This window comes from Ranitomeya variabilis, chromosome 4, assembly GCF_051348905.1.
Source record: "Ranitomeya variabilis isolate aRanVar5 chromosome 4, aRanVar5.hap1, whole genome shotgun sequence".
Taxonomy (NCBI): domain Eukaryota; kingdom Metazoa; phylum Chordata; class Amphibia; order Anura; family Dendrobatidae; genus Ranitomeya; species Ranitomeya variabilis.
In genome coordinates, this window is record NC_135235.1 from 257,320,792 (window position 1) to 257,338,745 (window position 17,954).

General features: G+C 41.3%; 1 protein-coding gene and 1 long non-coding RNA gene across 4 annotated transcripts in view; one reads left to right on the forward strand and one right to left on the reverse strand.

Annotated features, from left to right (window-relative positions):
* Nucleotides 1-7,817, forward strand: part of CLMP (CXADR like cell adhesion molecule) — a 188,048-nt gene extending 180,231 nt beyond the window's left edge. The window contains exons 6-7 of the mRNA XM_077249630.1: nt 4,873-5,014; nt 5,287-7,817. Coding sequence (XP_077105745.1) covers nt 4,873-5,014; nt 5,287-5,476 — 332 coding nt within the window. The 3' untranslated portion in view covers nt 5,477-7,817. The remainder of the gene's footprint in view (nt 1-4,872; nt 5,015-5,286) is intronic.
* The window catches only part of LOC143764231 (uncharacterized), a 155,030-nt gene that overhangs the window by 91,040 nt on the left and 46,036 nt on the right, over nt 1-17,954 (reverse strand). For 2 of the 3 annotated variants that reach the window (XR_013213118.1, XR_013213119.1), the window contains one exon: nt 4,149-4,648. The exons of the other annotated variant lie outside the window; for it this stretch is intronic. This is a non-coding gene — a long non-coding RNA (uncharacterized LOC143764231). Of the gene's footprint in view, nt 1-4,148; nt 4,649-17,954 lie in introns of those variants that run through there. 3 annotated transcript variants of the gene reach the window in all.

Here is a 17,954-nt window from a genome sequence, read left to right on the forward strand (position 1 = left end):
AGCTTCTTCCTCAGGAAGAGATGTTTTCAAGGGCTTGGAACCGGTTAGAAAGACCAACCAGAGGGGAGTCAGTTTTTCCTTCCTTAGGTACCTTGGTCAGAGCGGGAGAAGATGTTTTATCTCCTTTCTTTCTCTTCTTTTTGGTGCCGAGCTTACAAGCTTGTCCTCTAGCCATTGCCTATTATCCTCATCCATACTTTCATAATGGGAGGACTCTGAGGCAGTGGCACTTTCCTCCCTGTGGATCCTCCTGACCTCCTCATCCAACTCATCATCCCTCGGGGCCTCAGCAGCAAGACTGGCGTCCAGGACAGGGGCCGTCCCAGTAGCCCGAGGCTCGCCCAGCTCCCTATCTTGTATGCGCTTGTCTAGACGCCTTAGCTGGGCAGGCGTCTTTTTATTGCTTTTCCTCCTTGGCCCCTCAGCTCCCTCCCCCATTAGTCCCTTCCCCAGCAGAATCAGCCTCACGGCTTTCTCCCACCGGGGTCACGACCGCATTAGCGAAGGAGCGAGGACAACGGCTGAATGGGTGACCTAACTCACCACACAGGTGGCACCTAATCTCCACACAAGATGCAGCAAGATGGCCGATATCCCCACACTATGCACATTTCTGCACAGTGCAGTTTGCGCTGAAGTGTGTGGGGTCGCCGCACCTGTGACAGAGCTTCGGTTGCCCCTGGTAGAAGACCAGGATACGATCCCTACCCAGGAAGGCAGATGATGGTATGTGGGCAACCGTACCACCTGAACGCTTAAGTTTTACCATAAACGTCCAGGCCCCTGACCAGATACCACACTCGTCACGGTTTTTCTTTGGCATTTCTACCACCTCTCCATACCGGCCAAGCCACGTCATGATGTCATAACAAGAAAGCGACTCGTTACAAGTCATCACGGTCACTTTCTTGACTTGGTTTTGGCGAGACACCACCTGAACGGCAAAGTCTCGCCAGCCGGGCTCATTTTTTGCCAACTCATAGTTCGACCAGAAGAGCTCAAGCCCCTCCGGCCGAACAAAGCTGACATCAAAATCAGGTGTGGAATAGGGGTGTATCAAGGCATAGATGTCAATTGCCTTGAAGCCCATCCTCAGCAGTAGCTCCACAACTTTAGACCTTGGAGGACATGCATCACTGCCCCTCCACTGAAGACGGACCACATTCCTACGCACACTACCCGGCCCAGCTGTTGGGAGGGACCACACTATATCCCCCCCTCTTTGCTCTCGGAAGGCCCCGAGGCCATGCCTCTCTATCCAGAAGGATAGATCAACCTCTCGACCCTCTACCATTAGTGATCTCTCCCCCCTCTTTAGAGCCTCCAGGAGACGCCGTTGCAACATGCCGTCCCCAGAGCCCGGAGACAAGGAGGATGCCCTATTTCCCCCGGAGGTGACAGCGGCAAAACTCCTGACAGGTGCTGCCACCACCGGGGGGGCAACCGGACCAGTGAGCACATTCACACCAACAGCATCACCATTACCCACCTCCATAACCCCCTCACCCTCTACCAAACCAGCAACCACACCACTAGACAAAGTTTTCCTCATCCATACCCACCACCACATTCAATCCTGCTGGACCAGTAACAACAGGGGGTGACATTTTGACCTCCGCATCATCAGGCACAAGGGGCTGAGTCTCCCCCACAGAACTGGAGGCGACCTCACCCCTGGTCTTACGTGTGCCCTCCGCATCATCAGTTGATATTTTCTACTGCTTTACTGTTGATACCAGGCGCCGCTGATCTTTCGCCGTTGTGGGGCGCCGCTGATCCTTTATATCAGCATCTTGTTGACCAGCAGCGCCAACACAGAACAGGACTTTGGTGGGAGGACCGGAACTCCCAGCCCCAGAAACCCCCTCACACTGCCGCCGCTTCTCAACTAAGTGATCAGTGGCAACAGCATTCAGGGGCACCGAGGCTACCGGAGCTGCCCCTGACACCGGGCCGCTTCCCCCTCCCACTGAGGAGCGCACCACAGTATCATGGCCTGACTGCTCGCCCGCCACCGGGCCATCCTCACTGTCCAGCCTCTGATGCACCTGCTGCTATGTCCCAGCTACTACAAGCAGAGACGGAGCTCTGCGCCTCACTACCGTGCTTTGTAATCTCCCCGTGCCTTTGCACCGGATCCACAGCAGAACCCGGGCTGGGCTGGGCAATGGGGCTTATACAGCGAGCTGACCCTGCAGCTGACTCAGGGGGTACAGGGAGGGGGGCATATACATAGCTTACCGCTTCCTGCAGCTTTGGCTTGGTGGTTTTCTTTGCCTTTTTCTTCTGGCCCCCAGGTGCCTCCTCTGGTAAATCATCACCAAGATGGAAGTTCTGAAGGCACACTGGGGACTCCAGGAGCTTGATCTCTGCCATTAGCGCCCCTCCCTGGCCGATGTCACTGTCCTCCCCAGAGCCAGCAGAACTGCGACGAGATGTCATTGTCGCCTGTCCAGTAGGGACCTCGCTGCACGTGGCCTGTGAGTGACAAAGCAGGCTGCCAGGTGGGGCTTTCTGATGGTCATCATCCTCCTCATCATCATCATCCACCTGGCTCTCAGGCTGCAGCCCCATCTGCCTTTGCTCTCTGTTATCAGCCATTTCTCTGAATCGATCTTCATTAATAAGCTTTTCCTTAAACGGTCCACTTTTTTCTCTGATGAAAGCTTTTCTGACTTCAAGCTCATTGATGTCAACTTTCAGTCTCCTTACCGCCGCCTGGAGCTGATTCTTCCTCGGTTTGGAGGAACCTGCAGCTTTGTTGCTTGTGCAGCGCAGATCTTCCCGGAGCCTCCTCAGTGTCTTACTCGCCTCTTCATTCTCACGGAGGTGGCTCATGACTCGGGAGGCATAGAGTGACACAGACTCCCGGGGTCTCTGCAGCGCCCAACCCTCCTCAGTGAGGTCGGCCTCACCTCCGTGAGCACTCAGCTTTCCTCCGGAAGGACCGCCATCTTGCACACTAGCAGGCTTCTCCTCCATGGAAGCCTTGCGGCTTCTGTGTGTCTCTGCAGACCTGGGAGGAGTAGGAGCCACATTGCTGCGACTCCTGGTGGAGCGTCTCACCCCCGAATCCTCTGATGTGCAGGCTGGTTGCTGGTTCCTTCTGCCCCCCGCCAGCCTGGTCCGGGAAGCAGAAGACTGGGACTTGGCTCCCTCATTCATCCCAGGAAACCCACTCCCTCCCTGGGTAAGAGAGAGAGAAGGTCCCCGGGCGGAGAGGTGGTGGTTCCCAGGAGCTCAGGAGCACACAGCAGGTTCAGCAGCGACCGCACCCACAATAATAATAATAATAATAATCTTTATTTTTATATAGCGCTAACATATTTTGCAGCGCTTTACAGGTTGCACACATTATCATCACTGTCCCCATTGGGGCTCACAATCTAAATTCCCTATCAGTATGTCTTTGGAATGTGGGAGGAAACTGGAGAACCCAGAGGAAACCCACGCAAACACGGAGAGAACATACAAACTCTCACAATTAGCACAATGAGCAGCAGCTGAGCAGAGCTGCACCCACTATTCTGATGGATCAGTCACTGTGTACATACATTACATTACTGACCCTGAGTTACATCCTGTATTATCCTCCAGAGCTGCACTCACTATTCTGCTGGTGTAGTCACTTTGTAACTACATTACATTACTGACCCTGAGTTACATCCTGTATTATACCCCAGAGCTGCACTCACTATTCTGCTGGTGCAGTCACTGTGTACATACATTACTGATCCTGAGTTACATCCTGTATTATACCCCAGAGTTGCACTCACTATTCTGCTGGTGCAGTCACTGTGTACATACATTACATTACTGACCCTGAGTTACATCCTGTATTATACTTCAGAGCTGCACTCACTATTCTGCTGGTGTAGTCACTGTGTACATACATTACATTACTGACCCTGAGTTACATCCTGTATTATACCCCAGAGCTGCACTCACTATTCTGCTGGTGCAGTCACTGTGTACATACATTACTGATCCTGAGTTACATCCTGTATTATGCCCCAGAGTTGCACTCACTATTCTGCTGGTGCAGTCACTGTGTACATACATTACATTACTGATCCTGAGTTACATCCTGTATTATACCCCAGAGCTACACTCACTATTCTGCTGGTGCAGTCACTGTGTACATACATTACTGATCCTGAGTTCCATCCTGTATTATAATCCAGAGCTGCACTCACTATTCTGCTTGACATCAGACACATTATTTAAAGGGATTGTCTGGCCTCAACAGAAAACTTTACAGATTGCAGGGAAGGCTACAAGACAATAATATTATTAATTATCTACTCTAAGCTTTGTGGCTCCAGTGTAGCCCATTACGTTGGTCTGTGCCAAGACAGGAAGTGAAAATGTTTAGTTCTTTGGTAATTTGAATGGTGACAAGCAATTCTTTTTACCTTACAGTTGCAGATAATTACAGGCCCCAGTAGCAGGGCTGTGCAGTCGTTAAGCCAAACCTCCGACTCAGACTCCTCAATTTCCATGACACCAACTCAGACTCCGACTCCACCAAAATGGGCTCCGACTCTGACTTCACGACTCCAACTCCACAGCCATGCCCAGTAGTTAGTAGTTACGTCGCGAACGAAAGAGATGATTTTTTTGTCCTGGCACAGACCAGTGGAGCAGCCTGTTTTGGAAACACAGGGGAAAGGCAAATCAATAATCCTAATATATTACTTTAATAAATAATAAGGATAATTATTTTGTTTGCCATCCCTGCAACTTGTAGCGTTTGTGTTGAGGCTCGACAACCACTTGTATGTTTCAGATGAGGAAAATATACCACAGCTATAATTCTGATCATTATTAGGTGCCGTTTCTTTAAACTAAAATTATTTTTCTGTTTCACAGCTCCAACCAATGTGGCGTTTCTGATAGGGATCATCTGTGGCTCTATAGGTGGAGTGCTATTCCTAGTTCTCCTGTGCTGGTACCTGTTTCGAAAGAAAGAGCTCAAGAAACGGGAAGAAGATGAGTTCCTGAATGAAATTAGGTAATAATTGGGAATGGCGAAATGTAGTCTCCTGTAATCTGATCTGACGGCACAATTCCCAAAGTAGCTACACTTACAATTATTCAGTTTAATTGCCACTAATATATTGGATTATTGTACACTTGTGGTCTCAAAACTGTGAGTCTCAATCTTTTGCAACACTACAGGGAATGTCAGGACATGCTGGGAGCTAAGGCGTGCAATAGTTCAAGAATCAGAAGGTAGTGCAACAGTCATTGCTGTCAAATAATTTACTCTTTTGGCCTTTATAGGGAGGATGCAGAAGCACCTAAAGCTCGCCTAATGAAACCTGGATCATCTTCCTCAGGCTCCAGAAGCTCACGCTCAGGTTCTTCATCTACTCGGTCTACAACCAACAGTGCCTCTCGTAGCCAACGAACGCTCTCAACACAAGAAGCACCTCATGGGGATTCAAGGCATCACTGCCTGGAGCAGATATAAGGGAAGAGAAGCAGAGCCGTGTTATTAAAGGAGTAAGATCTTAAAAAATAAAAAAAGAATGTATGTGTCCTTTGTGCCACTGGGCTAAAGACGCTGGGCCTCCTGAATGGATAAGCATTGCTAAGAGGTCTTCTTCACATACTGTATAAATCCTTACAGACAACACATTTGGTTTATTCACCAGTAGCGTTTGCACTTTTTCAATAAACAGACGTCAAAACTGCAAAGCGAACTGAAGACGTCATTCAGATTTCCACTCAAACCTCGAACAGGTTAGCAGGATTTATAGGAAGAATCTGAACTCTAAAAGGGAATGTGAATACAAGTTATACAGATTGTAAAGGCTTCATGTTGTGGGCAGTTAGGGGAATATGAAGAGGTTACAGTAATGACGATAAACCATGTAGCAATGTGAATTGTTTTATAAGTGAAAACTTCCAAATACTTTCCGTTGAAGGTACGAAATAATGTTTCGACGAAACAGTCGTTCTATGAGGGAAATATTTTTTTATATCGATATCGTTTTGACTGTGTGAATTTTAATGTTCTGATAAGCAGAAATGTCAATGGTTGAATTGCCTATAGACACTTCCAATCTGGTTAAGATGCCTTACAGCCAGAATGGTCTTTTCTTCTATTCTCAGTAGAGGTCCATTATATCTTGTAGTCAATTATCACCCTCACACTCTAGCAGTAGTCACAAATTCAGTAGAAGAGTTTACTCCAACTTTTGGCTTTCTGGCTGTTGCAAAACTAACAACTCTCGTGATGCCCAGACAGCCTGTTACTGTCAAAGAGTATACTAGGATTATGATCTGCAGTATTATGATTCCCTTATGTAAAACCTACAGAAAATATATTAGGAGTTGTAGTTTTGGAAAATCTGGAGAGCCACATGTTGGGGAACACTGCATTAGCGCATCACTATATAACTTGCCAAGACCATACTATATTTTTCTTGTGCCTCAACAATGTCACTGATGCCTATGAATAAGAGGCAATCTGATAAAGACCACATCATGGGAAAGGTGACCCATAGTAATTCATTGCTGCGGAACTTATACTAAACCACAAAACAAAGAAAGTATATGCAAATAGCCAGGGATCACAAAAAAATAGACAAAATGTTTATTAGAGAACAACACAGTTTTTTAAAACACTTAAAATAAGTCCAAAACATGGACTACAACAAAAAGAGATCCACAATACAGAGTATAATACTCATAGACCTACTAGCCATTTGATTACAAAGACGTAACAATCATAATGTCTTGCATAATCCTTAAAATAGATGGTAGGTATCAGTCTCAATCAGACTAAATGCATCCTGTTCAATATGCATATACACATGCTGTCAGTGTCATCACAGAATCTGTATTATACCCAACATACAAATAAATTCCAGCACATAATTGTGCACAACACACTGTGGCCAAACATAGGGAAAACAAGGAGGATAAAAAACAGGTATAAGAAAACAGCGGTATGGCAAATACTTAGCCCTGACCAAATATTATAGTCGCCCCCCCTAAAGCAAGCTGTGTAGGTACATGGACCTACAAGTGTTTTTGTTTGTTTTTTTTTTTAAACTGTGTTCTCTAATAAAAATGTCTATTTTTTGTGATCCCTAGCTATTTGCATATACTTTGTGTTTTGTGGTTTTGTCTATATTGATATGCATTAGGTGATCCCAGCTTATTTATTCAGTGGATGGTGCCCGCTTATATCCATATACATATACCTATACTAAAATTCTGTTGTGATGGCAGGAAGAAATTCTTATACACTATAAAATGCCAAGAGACTGAGAAGAAGAGGTGGAAATAAATGAAAACTACTTTTAACCAAGCCACTGCAATAATTAATAACGTTCTGCATAAGCTAAAGGGCTTGGTTCTATAATCAGGTGTGAAATTGGATACAAATTAAAATGATTCCCCACCCAGCCATATGGCCTCAACTCTTGTACTAAATCTATAAAAAGTCCATTCACAGGTAGCAATATTTATGTGAAATTGGTACAATTGTAAGATGAAAATTACTATCCAAGCCAAAGGACGGCCATTTACTTGTTACTTGGACATCTGCCATACATGTATGGGACATGTGGGGTGAAGGCTCCACACACACAGGGTTCCGGCTGAATTATACAGCGAGGACCCACCACTAACAGCAGCAATTAGAGCTAGCTCCGATCACTGCTGTTTAATCCCTCAAATGCCACCGTCAAGCAGTGAAAGCAGGATTTGATTAGCACAATCTTGATGGCGTGCCAATTTGGGTTTGTAGGTTCAAGAAACATTCCGGTTTTACGGATACCAAAATAATTAAAAAAAAAGAACATACTTGGTAGTGCAGCACTTGCAAAAGTCTAATCCTTTAACATATAAAACTATTTTTCCTGTACACGAAATAGTGTAAAGCAAAAAATATAATCAAAGCGTTAGAAATTGATTTTTTTTTGCTTTCACACATACCCCCAAAAATACACGAAGCGATTAAAACATTGTTTTACCTCTAATATGGCATTAATAAAAACCACAGCTTAGCATGCAAAGAAAAAAAACCTCACAGCTTAATTGCTAAAAAAAATAAGCTACACTTTTCAGACTAAACTAAAATATACACATCCCAAATATATACAGCATATATTACACACACACACTTTAATTATACACATATACACAAACTGACCTGAAGATTCATGTTACCAGGTTAATTTGCTCATTTTTACCTATTTGGATTTTTTCATCCTATATTTCAGTGCATTATATTGTAAAATGAATTGCTTCATTCAAAAAATATAAAACTTCTCCCACAAAAAAGGAGCTCTCAAACGGCTATGTTGACATAAGAATACAAAAAAGTTATTACACTTGGAAAAAGGGAAGAAAAAAATGTAAGACCGCGTTTAATATTTGGTCAGTATTTTACCTCAGTATTTGTGAACCAAAACCAGGAGTGGGTAGAAAAATGAAGAAGTGGTGCACGCGTTTCTATCATACTTTCCTCTGATTGATCCTCTCCTGATTTTGGCTTACAAATACTAAAGTGGCCGAAGTACAAAAACCAAACCAATATTGTCCACAGCCGACAGGGGTTAAAATATATCTTACAAAGCAAAATTATCAAATTTAATTAATCGTTTGCCCTACAAATGTCGCTCTTATAAGTAGCGGTTATCTGCCAGGCAGCAAAAATTAAAAAAAAACATTTTGATTTTACAATAACTTACCAATGTTTGCAATGCAGTTTGTCTGGTATAGAATCCATGTGGGTCACCGGTCCTGGGATGTGACCCAAAACTGTATTGCAAAACTGCTGTAATTCTGTAATTTGTGCTAATAACAAGGGCTGATTTACCGAGTGCCGCACAGCTGCTATCTGCACAGTCACAGAAATAACAATTGTTGCGTTATTCTTCCAGTTGTATCAATAATTGCTACATTTCAATGGGCCTCACATATAGTTCGTTGTAGATTGGGACAGAAGAGGTACTTGTGAAATTGTTTACATGTACAGCTCGCTTATGGCGGTTCAACACTTATACATAGCTGATAACCAGCCATTATTTACATATATACATATAAGCCTCTCTTGTAACTCAGTCTAAAAGGATGTTCAGCTGTTTTCACAAAAGAACTGTAAAATAAGCCATAAGTATCGGTCAGCGATGAACCATTTGGTCCGTTGCAATTAATAAATATTGTGGATGGGTTTTTGCTACTAACTTTTTGCTACTAAATTTAAAAGAAAAGTATCACAACTCGTAGTGAATGGTAGAATAAAGTGTAGAAATGCATTTTACCTTCTCATTTTATCAAAAAATAACCTGTGTACGTTTGTACCAGTTCTCATATCTAACATGGATAAACATTAGCTTTCTCTAATGACACTTTTAGAGTAGAGTCTGGTCCAAGGACTGTTTCATACCTATTTACTATGGTTGTACTTTTTTTTTTTTAGAAAATATTATTGTTCACAATTTTTATTTTTAATTATGATGAAAATTCATACAGTATTGTTCTGGCACTACAAGATGTACATTGTGATGTTGGTACGAGAGCATAACCAATACCCCAAGTACTACGGTATGTAATTTTGAGGTTCTTTTCCTAAAGTTTAAGTGTTATATACTTCATACATATTCAGATTAAGCAATAAGGCTGAGTAATGTTAGAAAGTATGCACTATTTTGTAATTTTTTTTTTTTTTTTTTAAATAATCTTGTTTAATTTGGAAATAATTATAAGGGTCGTCTCCAATTCCCCAGATTACATTTCGTATGGATTCTACTAAAGGATTGGAGAGGGTTAAAGTAAAAATATACAGTGTCACTGAGCAATGGAAAGTGTTGGCTTCGTAGAAAACATCTTTTCATTGACCCACACATACTTTTTTGGGATGGAAAAGTAAAAGCCGATCATTTTCCACCAACGACCAGAAAAACAATTGAAAGCATGTATGATAAATGCTCTGACGAAAGGGGAAGATTTCCCCTGGAGTCAATGACTGGTTTTAAGTACCATAAATATCCTAATTATGAAACCCGTAGAAGCGCAGCCGCACGAAACGGCAGTCGTCCTTGTATCCCATACATTGCTCCCCTACTGAAGATTTTTTTTAGTGCTTCAATAAACTACGGATTTTACAGGACGGTTCGTGCCATCCCACTCTTTCTTTACATACGGACTTTCGGTGATGTTTTTTCTGGATTGAGCACCTGTATGTCCAGGCATGTGAGCCTGCAGCATTTGTGACCTCTGGGCGCCGCTCACAGCAAGCAAGCAATGACAACCATACAGGTATTCAGGAGACCTTAGGTTGTCATGCCAACCCACCGGTGACCCACAATCACATGACGGGGGTCACTGGTGGGCGGATTTCCGACGTGATTGCCGGAAGCGCTTGTTAAATGTTGCTGTCAGAGTTTGACAATGGCATTTAATGGGTTAATAGCTGCAGGTTGATCGCAATTCCACTCGCGGCTATTGCAGGCACGTCAGCTGTTCAAAACAGCTGACGTGTCCCGGAAAAGATGTGGGCTCACCGCTGGAGCTAACATCAAAGGGAGAGTGTCTGACGTGGGTGTACTATTATGTCCAACGTCAGAAAGGGATAAAAGAAGTTTTCTCATCATCATAAATGGTTAAAACCACAAAGTTTGTAAAAACAAGCAACTTTGTAAATTTGACAGTTATTGCTCTGTTCTCAAGAATGGAGGGCTTTTTAATTTTATTGTCTACCGGCCACCTTTGCAGTCTATTTGCAATGGCCAATTTTCTAGGCAAGAACTGGCACTGCTCTAAAGCTGGCCAGACAGCTGAATCCAACTATCTTCAGTACCCCTACGTTCATCCAATGCTGCATTGGATTTGCGGCGCTGGTCGAAACTGTCAAACAAACAGAAGCGCCTCATCCCCCGGCAAGCAGGAAGCCAGAAGGCTGGGGAGCAATGTGCGCCTCACAAGAAGATCAGCAAAAAAAGAGCACGAGTCATTATAAAAGCACTGTATCATCAGTTGTTTTTTGGAGTGACCTCAGGGAACATCAACAGTATAAATACTTATGTCGGTGGAACAATTTTTTATTCTGAAAACCTAATTAAAAGTCTTAAAAAAAAAAAAAATAAAAAAGAAGTGAAGGCGGCAAAAAAGGGACAAACAAGGTTGTGTTAATGACAGAACTGAAAGCTCCAGATAGTTTTGATGTAATAATCTAGAGGTGCTCTCTGAATTATGGCTTCTGTGTAAGATAAAGCTATACTGCTATTTTAGTAAACAGTAAGATGTGTAGTGTAATAGAGCGTTACCGATATAAATGGTGAAACAGAACCTTTGCCACATATCAAAGATTACGATGGAACTTGCTGGTAATAAAACAAAACCACAAAAACAAGGATTCCTAAAATATAACTTTTAATATATAAAGTTAAGATAACAAAGTTCTAGAATTGAAGACATCAATAAAGACAAATAACCAGCAAGGGGAGCAACTAACCCCTACCAAATTCCCTACTCTTATCCACTACCTACTTACGGGGGTAGGCACCCTAAGTTACTGCGGTTGGCGCCCCCGCTCCACGAGGACTGTCCCTATTCGCCCTACAGATACCCTACAGTCCCTATAAGGTAGTGTCCCAGATACAGGTTGACCCAAAAAAAACAAAATTATCATAAAAAATTAGCAAAATAGTTCATATAAAGAATAAGAAAAAATTAGAAAAAATAAACCAAACAGAAAAACACAAAAATAATACTATAGCCAAAAGGCTGAGGATCCTAAATAGGGTACTATTACACAGTGAATGGTTCTTATAGAGTATACAAGAGGAGACTGTTATTATCCTATTACACAATATATAGTATATAGGTTTTCATTATTTTGCTGTATGGATTATGGTCGCCAGAGGACTTGGTTACTGGAATTATTATGCATAGTGCTTGTTATCAAGTAATGTCTGCTCCAGCTGCTGTGATACGAACATCTTGATGACAATTGGATTTATATTCACAACGGTGTTTTTTTCTCTCTGTGGAGAAGCGCTCCATGTGGCTGAAGAGCTGGTTGAACCGCACAAGTTGTGGCCACTTTAATGACTATTAGTTATACATCTCCCTGGGATAAGAATTTTACATCATACTCTGGGGTTTTCACTCTATATAATGACCCTATTGTGAACGAATATTAGCCAGTCAATGAAGACTGGCTTTGTGTATTTGAATTTGGTTGATTCCACCATTGTGTGAGATTTATATACCAACATTGCTGGCATTTGAGTGATTCCCCATAATTGAGATTTGTGCATAAAATGGGACTTTGACTTTTCTCCCTCTATTTTTTGTCCCAAAGAAGAGGATATTTTTTGCTCGAGCTCCCTATTAAGGATAAAAAGGCTGTGGTGAAAAAGACTATTTTTTTTTTGTTTTTTTGCTTGGTTCTTTTTTATTATTTTTTTTTCATCTTTGTTTTTCATACAATTTTTTGCTAATTTTTTATGATATGTTATTTTTTCTGGGTGAAAAATCAGTAGGCCATTAAGCCAACAAATATGTGTTTGGAGGGGCTTTATTTGATGGATCTGCTATGTGTAATTGAGAGAATTATATCTTCCTTGTCTGTGCCTTATGAAATATCCTACATCTATGTATGAACATCCTATTAAGGGCCTTTAGCCTTTTGGTCATATTTTTTGTTTTTTTGATTTTTTCTAATTTTTTCATATTGCTTAATCCATTTTGTTTATTTTTTATAATATGTTTATTATGAACTTGCCCTTATTGATGTGTATGGACAAAATAATGAAAACCTATATACTATATATTGTGTAATAGGATAATAACAGTCTCCTCTTGTATACTCTATAAGAACCATTCACTGCGTAATAGTACCCTATTTAGGATCCTCAGCCTTTTGGCTATAGTATTATTTTTGTGTTTTTCTGTTTGGTTTATTTTTTCTAATTTTTTCTTATTCTTTATATGAACAATTTTGCTAATTTTTTATGATAATTTTGTTTTTTTTGGGTCAACCTGTATCTGGGACACTACCTTATAGGGACTGTAGGGTATCTGTAGGGCGAATAGGGACAGTCCTCGTGGAGCGGGGGCGCCAACCGCAGTAACTTAGGGTGCCTACCCCCGTAAGTAGGTAGTGGATAAGAGTAGGGAATTTGGTAGGGGTTAGTTGCTCCCCTTGCTGGTTATTTGTCTTTATTGATGTCTTCAATTCTAGAACTTTGTTATCTTAACTTTATATATTAAAAGTTATATTTTAGGAATCCTTGTTTTTGTGGTTTTGTTTTGTAGTCTAGGATTCCATTTATATTTGCTTTTGGTTTTCTTAACTTGCTGGTAATACAGTATGTGTCATCTTGGTGGCAAAGATGAAAAGTACAATATCTGAATCTTCTATTGAATTTATCCTTGCTTTATTGCATATACATACATAAATACATACAATGTAGACGTTATCTCAGACTGCAACTGTGGAATAAAGCTCCAGACAGAAATGACTGGTGGACACTGCCTGTATTTTAGGTACTGTACGTTAACCACAATTCCTTTATTTCAAATCCGTTTTAGGAAACATCAGAAAGTATAATATAGAACCAGCTGAATTTACTTAGAAGAGAATAGATTGCATTTATTATTTTTTATTATTATTAGTGTGATAGCATTTTTTACCAAAACCTTTAAAAGCATTGCTGGGAAACTTCATAAAATGCGACATGGCACAACACCAAGCAAGTCTTCATTGATTCATTGATAATACTGGTTTATAGAGTGATTACACCAGCTTGTGCCTGAAATATCAGCAAAATATAATGGGACATTATAGATGGAAGTTCTTATCTTTTCTGCACTTTGGACCTGCATAGATAACACTGTAGCAGGGCCACCATAAGATCCCAAGCTACTCAGCTTGCTAAGGGCTATGTGCCATAAGCACTTGACCAGGTTTGTCTTATACATAATCCAGGTATGATCCTACATAAGAAATTCAGATACACGTATATAGATATTTCCTGGTAAGATTTAGCTCACATCATTTTTGGCATGCTCACAAATGAGCTCAAAGGGGGACTGGGAAGTATTAAGAATAGAAACTCCATATAAATGCACCTCACTCACATGAACCTCCAAATGTCTCTATCCCAGAAACCATTTCCATTCAATTGTGTGAGTGGCTTCAGCAGCGCTTCCAATCTGAGTGCTGACATATTACTGATGCCTAGTTGCCATATCGGTGACTGCTCAGCAGATGGCGCCCTCTCTGTTGCATCCACTTTGGATATGTTAGCATTTGAAGTAACAGAGCAACAAAAAGATACAGCAAACTTTTTCATCAGAAAAGCCACCATGGTAGCATCTTCCTCTCTTAATTATGCACGCACTTGTAGATATACTGTATACACACTGCCAGCCTTATTTTACCTCACAGATCTTAGCTGTGTAACAAAGGACTATACCCCATGGGACATGACTGCTTGCAGCCTTCTGCCTCATGGACAATCCACAATGTGGAGCTAATTATGGAGAAGCCAACATTCACTGACAACTGAGGCTGGGGAAGCAAGGTACCCTCAGAAGGGTTCTATAATAGCAAGGCTGCTCCTTCCTTCACAATTTGTAGTACCACTGTCCTCTTATGCAGCAGAGGGGTCATTGGGCCCCAGAGTAGCAGTAGAGACTTAGAAAAATCCCCTATTCACTATATTTCCATAGTCGTTGGAAAGCTATTAAAAGTCCCTTACTTATTCAGATGCTACAGATTTGAAGCACTATTAAAGTTAATTTCACACTTTGGTCATTTGATGTTTTTGAAGATGATTTAGGGTTAAGTAAAAAAGAAGCTAGCAGGAATACACTTCAAAGAGAGATATGTACAAAACAGTGATTAGACTGATGTAAAATCCAATTACTGCTTAAAGGACTCCACAGCGAAGTGGAACAATTCTCATTTCACAGATAATGTTAATACAAAGCTGTAATTACTGATCAGTCACATTGAGACTCTGCTTTCTACAGGCAGTGTAATCATGAACAAAATGACTGCCCCTCTCCTCACTTCCAGATTATGAGAAGTTTTATCCCCTAGAGGGGATCGGAATTGTTGTCCTGGTGGGTCAGATTAGGTATTTTTCTACCATTGGTTAAAAGTATACAAATGTGTTATTTTTTGTTTGTTTATTTCTCTGTGGTCTTTGTTCTTCTTGTTTTATGTCATTGCACTTTAGTTTTCTTTACAGCAGGATTTATGTTGGTCGATGCTACATTTTACTCTCATAGAACCGATTGGTTATTATAACTCTGATTAAATAATTACTTATGGAGTAATCTGAAGTAATTTCTAAATATAATTTAATAAAAAATGCTATGGTAAGATTGAGTGTTTTTATTTGCTTGATAAGTGTCTGGCAGATAATCCAGAGATGCAATTAATTCCTATTAGTCCCATAACATTAAAGTTCTGAAAAAAACAGAACATTTATTAATCACATAATATATCATTTCGGAATAAAATTGGGATATTTAGGGTGAGTTCACACTGGGCGTTTTTGCTGCATTTTTATATGCTAATTTTCAGCTGCTTTTTACAGTACCAGCAAAAAATATGAGATTTCAGAAATCTCATGCACACACATTGTTTTTTTGTCATCGGGATTTTGGGCTGTGCAGCGTCTTTTTAACATAGAGCATGTCACTTCTTTCACCGTTTTTTACCCATTGACTTGAATAGATGGTGAAAAAACTCTGCAAATATGCAGGTTGACTTTTTTTTTTGCAGCGTATTTCTTTCAGAAAAGTCAAGGACAGCAGCATGTGACCTCACAGTCAGCTCTGCTACATCTAGATGGCAGGCTGCATGATGCGTCCATACAGCGTGACATCCAACAATGCAAACACGAACCCCATTCACTTGAATGGGGGGCACAACAATACAGCGTTTGACACCCTGTCATGACAGTGAAGCAAACGCCGCTTCTGATCAGATATGAAACCATCCCTTCCGGTCAGAGAGCCGGGGTTCCCCTGCTGTTAAAAGCATGATCGCTCAGCTGTGATCGGAGGTATACAGTTTACCTCCGGTCACTGGTGTCAGCTGATGGGACTACTGCTCCATCATCCAACACCTGCTGCCGATAATACCAGTGAGAGCATAGATCTATGTCATCTCCTGAGGAAGATGTCTTTGGACTTCGAAACGCGTTGAGAATCTGAATAAATCATCAGGTTTTATCTTCTACCTGCCTGGATGGATTGCACAGTAGAGCGGAAGATATCCACAAAATTTTCCCCAGTTTATACGCGATAGGTCACTAGTCTGACCCATGGATCTGCAGCAACTGTTGACCTACATGCCTTTTGACTAGATACATCAGGTGAGTGCAAACTGATCGTGTGTCTTGATATCTCCCTCGGATAAGACCCTATTCGCACTTTATTTTCTCCTACAGTATTGGTACTAGAAATAAAACAAAACACAGTTTTCCATTTTTATTTAAAAATAAACACAGTTATACTCATCTAACGCCAATTCCACCAAAGCCCTCATTCTCCTGTAACAAACATCAATAACCCTCACCTATCCGTCGTTCTGTCCCACGCCGTAATCCATGTCTGGGATATAAATAGTTTTTAACCTGGACGGTGCCAAGATGCGACCATCCAGGCTGAGAACCACTGGTGAATGAGCTGCAAGGGAGCACAGCGTCAGTGACCGGCGGTCCCCCATTTTAATAGCTACTAAAGGCTAAGTATTCAGCTATGAGCTGATATTAATAGCCTGGGAAGCCTCATGAGTATTACTCTCTTCCCAGGCTATAAACATCTGCCCCCAGCCGTCGGCTTTCCCTCCACTGGTTAAGAAAATTATGCGGAAGCCCACGCTCTTTTTTTTTCAGAAAAATAATCTTTCAATAATTAAATACATGTACAATAAGCTGCACACACACTGTGTCAATTATATTTGTCAAAAACATCTGTATATCTACCTACTCTATATGTATTTACTGAGTGTAATCCATCTTTGCTATCCTGTCGGCTTACTGTGATTTTACAGTACACGGCAGATGAACTGACGGCTTTTCTTCTATCTATGTAATAAATATATATATATATATATATATATCACTGACATCTATCCATCCATGTATTTTATGTGTTTATATCTATTCTAACCCGCATATGAATTGCCGGCTTTTCAAAGGATCTAGAGGTATGGTTCTACAGGAAGTAGTTTTTTTTTCCTCTGGGGGCAGTCAACTTTATTAGAATGCACAAAGAGACACAAGATAGCCTCCAAAACGCATGAAAAAAAAAAGCACCAAAACATGCATATTTGCAGCAGCATCTTTCCTCCCAAGAAATCAGGTTTTGCTGCAGAAAAAAAAAATGGAGCAAAAATTCTCAGTGTGAACTTAATCTGTTACCCCTGGAAAAAAAAGCATAGTTCAATTGTCTTGAAACATAACAAGCAGTTTTACAAAAGGAACACCAGAAACCTATACAGTACATCTGTGAGCTGAACAGCTTTAATGGGTTGGAAAAGACTAAACTACTGATGACTTGTCTGTGCTCTCACCGATAAGCTAATATCTGCCAGGAGCTCTGCAGTTTAACTGAATATCAGCTGATTGGTAGTTCGACACCTGGCACCATCGATCTCATGGGTAACCTATCCTGAGGATAGCTTTTGAAAATTTGATTCCAAGACTGGGGTCTATACATTGTAAAGAGCATTTAGTTGACAGTCATTGGTCAATGGCTAGCTTTCTGGACTCCACAAACACATGAATAGTCAGTTGAGCTTGCACGTGCTTTCAATGAGCCACGTGACCACTATAACCACCGATTCATTAACTTTTCATGTATTTTTTTTATAAATATATTTTGCATTTATGGATTTACCTGGTGACCCACATTAGATCCACATCAAACTCAAAGGCCATGTGCCCACCTTGCGGATTCTGCTG